The sequence below is a fragment of the Muscardinus avellanarius genome (genome assembly GCF_963383645.1).
Source record: "Muscardinus avellanarius genome assembly, chromosome: 7".
NCBI lineage: Eukaryota > Metazoa > Chordata > Mammalia > Rodentia > Gliridae > Muscardinus > Muscardinus avellanarius.
In genome coordinates this window covers 96064511-96070510 of record NC_137793.1, presented here as the reverse complement: position 1 = coordinate 96070510, position 6000 = coordinate 96064511, and the positions used below count along the sequence as shown (strand labels likewise).

Sequence of the window (6000 nt, the reverse complement as noted above, 5' to 3'; positions counted from 1 at the left end):
GACATTTATAAATTGAAAGTATCTATGGTTAAAAAAAAAACAAAAGATGAGAGAATATCATCTGTGCATTTTTAGGCTCATTATTATAGTTATATATCCAGAACCAACAAGAGTTCTCAGATCCAATGTCAAAAAATGGGATTTGGGCAAGCACTCTTAGTATCACTTTATTGAATATGCACTACATGCATGATGCAGGGAGAAAGTTTATGATTCCATGCATTAGATACAAGACAGACGTGTACTACTGCCAAACGTGCACTGAGTCAGGATGTTGCTCAAAGTTCCTTATACTTAATGGTTTCCATGAAAATTAGTGTAGAAGCAGAAATGTGTACACATCTCAAAGCATCCTCTTCATTTGGTTTCCTGAGCTTTCTTTGCATTCTGTTTTTCTTTTGCCTGGAAAATTAAAGATAGTATATTACGAAATCTCCAAAGGTCTGTTTTAGACCACACAAAACATGTCTAAGAGGGCATTCTCAAGCTGTAAAGATTAAAATGTATCGTTTACAGGATTTCTAGAGCCAGGTGTGGTGGGGTAAGCCTACAGTCTCAGCTACTTAGAAGGCAGAAAGAGGAAGATGGACTGAGGTCAGGAGTTAAAGACCAACGCAGACAACATGAGACTTCTCAAGAAGAAAATAAGCATTATTGTTTATAACCTGAGATCTGCAAAAAGCTACTTCTGGACAATTACAAAGTTACTTCTTTTTGCCCTAAATAAGAAAGGATCATGTATGGCTTACAGTTCTCTCTTATTTTTATTTTTTATGTGTGGTACTGGGATGGAACCCAGGGGCTTTCTACCTCTGGGCTATATTCCCAGACCTATTTTATATTTTATTTGGAAACAGGGTCTCACTAAGCTGCTGAGAGCCTCACCAAGTAGCTGAGGCTGGCTTCGAACCTGTGTGATCCTCCTGTCTCAGCCTCCCAAGCACCGGGATTACAAGTGTGTGCCACCACGCCCAGCTAGTTCTCTCTTATTTGAAGTTTATTATAATTGTAATAATTAAACATGTAATTACCTAGTCCATAAGGTCAAACTCATTCCTGAGTATTCCAAACCACATTTTTTTTTAAAACTTAGTAAAGTTGAACAGTTTAATAAAATGTCACTTCAGGATTATATATCTGTGGTATCAGTAAACCATAACAAAGGAATACTAGGTATGTATATATATATATATATGGGTTAATAAGCCTTACTTATATAACATAAAAATGTATTCACATGTTATTTCATTTGGTCCTCCTAGCAATTATGCAGCTTTGTTTCCTTGTGGTACTGGGGACCAAACCCCAGGGCATTCTATCTGAGCTAACTCCCCCATCCCTTTATAATTATTATTTGAAAGAAGATTTCACTAAGTTGCCAAAGGTGTCACTACATTGCAGAGGCTAGTCTCAAACTTTTGATCTTCCTGTTTCAGTCTCCCAAGTACTGGGATTACAGGAGTGTGTCACCATTCCCGGCTCTTTTAATGCTCAAAAATATGCAGTAAATATGATTCCTAATTTACAGATGAGAAATAAGGCTCAAGAAAACAACTAACCTCCCTAAAAGCACCAGCTAAAAAGTATGATATCCAAGAATAAACTCGAAGTCTTTTATTTTGCCCTTTCTAATAAATAAAAAAATACCCTATTCCTAAATAACACAGAAAAACTTACACAAAGTTAAAAATATTTTCCTTCTATAGTGTGTCAATGAGATTAAATATTACTGACCTGACTCAGATAATTCTACAATCATAGATATTAATGAGATGTTGGTGATTATTCTTCTACCTTATTTCTATTAAGGGATAGAAAAAGGAAGTTTTGAAGGTCAGTTACTTATTACCTATTATATTATCTTGTATTTTGTGGGCAAAATTCAATATTGTGCAGTTGCTTTGGATCTCCATAGTAACTCTACCATGATTTTAAGTTATGGTAGGTTATTAGCAATTGCTAAAAATTTGGGATAGACAAAAATTCAGAATTTATAAACAAAGGTTAAGACTATACAAACAAGCAAAAGTTTCACAAATAGAATCTCAACATAGCTAATTTTATATTGCTTTTGTGTGTGTAGTGCTAGGGATTGAACTGAGGGGCATTCTACTTTCAAGCTACACTCACAGCCCTACCTTATGTTCTATTTGGAAACAGGGTCTCGCTGAGTTGATGTGAGCCTCACTGAGTTCCTGAGGCAGCCTTCGAACCTGTCATCCTTTTATAAGTACTTTGAGGTTCCCTCCTGAACAGCTTCTGTGTAATGTATATAACCCTCATTTGACAAAAACAGTAGAGATCTTCACTTAGGTCATGAGATCCATATGACAAAAGGAGAATCAGTCTTTATGTTTTGTGTGCCACTCTGTAAAATAAAAGCTTTTAGCAAAAACACTTCGACACCATCACAGGCTGAAGGCATCCGCCTCAGCTCCTCCACCTCTCGCCTGAGGCAGTCGTGGCACTCAGCACCCTGATTAAAGCAGCCACAGCGCTCCTGTGTGGTCTCCTACTCTTGCCACACTCTGTTTCATTATCCTACTTTCCCTTAAAACAAGCACTCCAATAATAATCTGTTTCTAAAATCTACAGGTAATTTTTCTTTAAGGCATAACTAATAAGTAATTACTAGCACCATAAGAGATTTTATTGTGTGAAGTTTTTAAATATTACCTTAACCTATTTTATTTTTTAACCTGCTTTGTTTTAACATTTGCATTATCAGCTGAAAGGCATACTTCAATGTTGTTGTTTTTTTCAAAATAAGATGAGCAGAAACACTTGTGCTAAGGAATTGGTACAAATTAGACAGTTAATTCCAATTACAGATTTAAAATTTTGTTCATGAGAAATTTCAAGTGGCAATAAAGTTATTTAGAAGCTACACCGTGCTCACCCTTCAGCATGACTTTATTCTGACACTAACCATATTAATACTATTTAGTACAATACTATAAAATGTTATTTATCCCTTTCCCTAACCATATCATAAGTTGTTTGAGAAAAAATGTTTATTAATTTGTGTATATCCCTATATCTTAACAAACTGCCTGGAATATGTTGCAGCTTGATAAATGTTTGATATATAATTAAAAATATTTTAAGAATTACAACCAAGCCGGGCGTGGTGGCACACTTTTGTAATCCCAGCATTCGGGAGGCTGAGACCGGAGAATCACGGTTCATGGACAGTCTCAGCTACTTATTGAGGTCCTCCGTAACTTAGTGAGACCCTGTCTCAAAGAATAAAAATACAGCCGGGCGTGGTGGCGCACGCTCGTAATCCCCGCGCTTGGGAGGCGGAGACAGGAGGATCACACAGATTCAAATCCAACCTTGCTGGCTTAAGAGACCCTGTTTCCAAATAAAAAAATATAAAATAGGTCTGGGAGTGTAGCCCGGAGGTAGAAGGGTTTCCAGGAACCCCAGTATGACCAAAAAATAAAAAAAAATTTAAAAAAAATTAAAAATAGGGCAGGGGGTATAGCTTGGAGGTCAAATGCCCCTGGGTTCCATCCCCAGAGCCGAGGGAACAAAAAAAATTACAACCAAATCTTAAGTCTGAATTTCCCTCAAAACTAGAATAATAGTCACTGCAAGTACATAAGGAATAACTGTTTCTCAATATTGCTTATACAGTATTATTAAAAAAACACTTTCCAGAAATAGGCAAACTAAGAAGTAAATAACTACCTTACTGAAAAAAAAAAACCCACAAATGCAAACACGTGAATAAAATGAGATGCTGTTTTACACTAACATTAGGTATTCATATACTGCCACCTTGTGTCCAACATAATATGGATGAAGGAAATAATGGTACTAATGCAAAGCTAAAAATCTGTTTTTGTGCTCTGAAGACAAATAACTTGTCTAATTTGCACAAAAACATTACACTAAAAGGTCAAGTTTAAGGTAAAATCTATACATTTAAAATTTGTCGATAGTTTCCAAATACAATTTCTATAAAATTAATTCTGATATATAGTCACATGATTTAGCATATTATGTGTTATTACTTCATTTTGTTTTGTTCTGTGGTACTGGCGATTGAACCCAGGAGTGTTCTACCTCTGAGCTTATACCCCAGCCTTATTTTATTTTTAATCTTGAAACAGGGTCTCACTAAGTTGCTGAAGGCTTGGCTAAATTGCTAAGCTGACCTTAAACCTGCAATCCTCCAGTCTCAGCCTCCCAAGTACTGGGATTACAAGGCATGTGTCACTGTGCCCAGCTTTAATATTCTTAGCAGAAAAGTATTTCATAGTGTTTCATAAAAAGAACACTATGTCTAGGTAATCAAGCAATTTTGAGAACCATAGGACCTTAATCATAAACTTTAAAAAAAATCAGTTTCCCATTTTGAAATACCCTGAGATACATGAATAGAGCTTGAAGTACCCTGAAATGCATACACAGAAACAACTTAAGTGAAAAAAAATTTAGCCTCTTCTGCAATAATTTTTACATTTAATTCTAAAAGTTGGGTTACATGTTTCAGGTAATAAACACTAAAATCTTACTAACAAAATCCTTGTATTATTTTAGGCTTATAATATGAAACAGTGACAAAATGTATTTTGCTCTGTAAATGTTAAATAGGAAAAATATACCTACTATGTTTTCTGGTCTTTAAAATAATGGGCCAGGGCTGGGCGTGGTGGAGCGTACTTATAATCCCAGTACTTGGGAGGCTGAAACCGGAGGATCGCAGTTCGCGGACAGCCTCAGCTACTTAGTGAAGCCCTCCGCAACTTAGTGAGACCCGGTTTCAAAATAAAGAATAAAAATAGGGCAGGGGGTGTGGCTCGGAGGTCAAATGTCCCTGGGTTCCATCCCCAGACCCGCAAAAAAATAAAAATAAAAATAAAAATAAAAAATAAAATAGGGCTGGAATGGCCCTGGGTTCAGTTCCTGGTGGCAAAAAAAAAAAAAAAAAAAAAAAAAAAGGGAATAAAAAATTGGGCTGGGGTGTAGCTCAGAGGTAGGATGCCCCTGGGTTCAATCCCCAGTACCACACACACACAAAGGTACAAATTTTTATTGCCTAGTAACTTAAAGTGTTTCTCAAAATATTGTAGACAGATCCATTGCATTAGAATCACCTGGGAAAGTTAACGACTCTTATCCTTATATCAGATTATCTGGGGAGGGGCTAAGTAATACCCCCCCCCGCCCCGTACTGGTACTGGGGATGAAATCCAGGGGCATTCTACCTTCGAGCTACACTCCTAGCCCTATATTTTTTATTCTTTATTTTGAAACAGGGTCTCACTGAGTTGCAAAGGGCCTCACTAAGTAGCTGAGGCTATTCACAATTCACAAACCGCAATTCTCCTTCTTCAGCCTTCCAAATGCTGGGATTACAAGTGTAATCCAGCTTGAAGTAATAAGTATTTTAATGAGTATCCAGCTATGGTCTCCCTCTCCCTCTCTCTCTCTCTTTTTTTTTTGCAGGTTAGGGATGGAACCCAGGGGCATTCTACCTCTGAGCTACACCCCCCCTGCCCTATTTTTTATTCTTTATTTTGAAACAGGGCCTCACTAAGTTGCGGAGGACCTCACTGAGTAGCTAAGGCTGTCCATGAACTGAGATCCTCCTGTCTCAGCCTCCTGAATGCTGGGATTACAAGCGTGCGCCACCACACTCAGCTCACGGTCTCTTTCAGAAACACTGATTTATAGTATAAACTCAAAAACAATGCAAGTATATTTCATTTATCCCACAAATATTTTATATGTGCCTTATATTAAAAGAAAAAGATTTTAGAAATCAGAATTTTTCATTAATTTACATTAATTACCCCTCAGTGGAAAAGAAGGTGGATTAGGAGTAAGAAAGCCTATTTCTCAATTCAGACTATTCATTTTCCCATCAATCCTTACTCTACTCCTCAAATTCCAAAATACCAATTCAAGATTTTCCTAAATTAAAAAAAATCTATTTTGATTATTAAAACTAAGAATGTGTTTTTGCTCAAAGAAAGGTCAATGTTT

The 6000-nt window shown here is 36.6% G+C and overlaps 1 protein-coding gene across 2 annotated transcripts in view; it reads right to left on the bottom strand.

Annotated features, from left to right (window-relative positions):
- Positions 1–357: 357 nt before the first annotated feature.
- The window catches only part of UCHL5 (ubiquitin C-terminal hydrolase L5), a gene marked incomplete at both ends in the record, with an annotated part of 45674 nt that continues 40031 nt past the window's right edge, over positions 358–6000 (bottom strand). For both annotated transcript variants that reach the window (XM_080698248.1, XM_080698247.1), the window contains one exon: positions 358–402. In XM_080698248.1, coding sequence (XP_080554374.1) covers positions 358–402 — 45 coding nt within the window. The remainder of the gene's footprint in view (positions 403–6000) is intronic.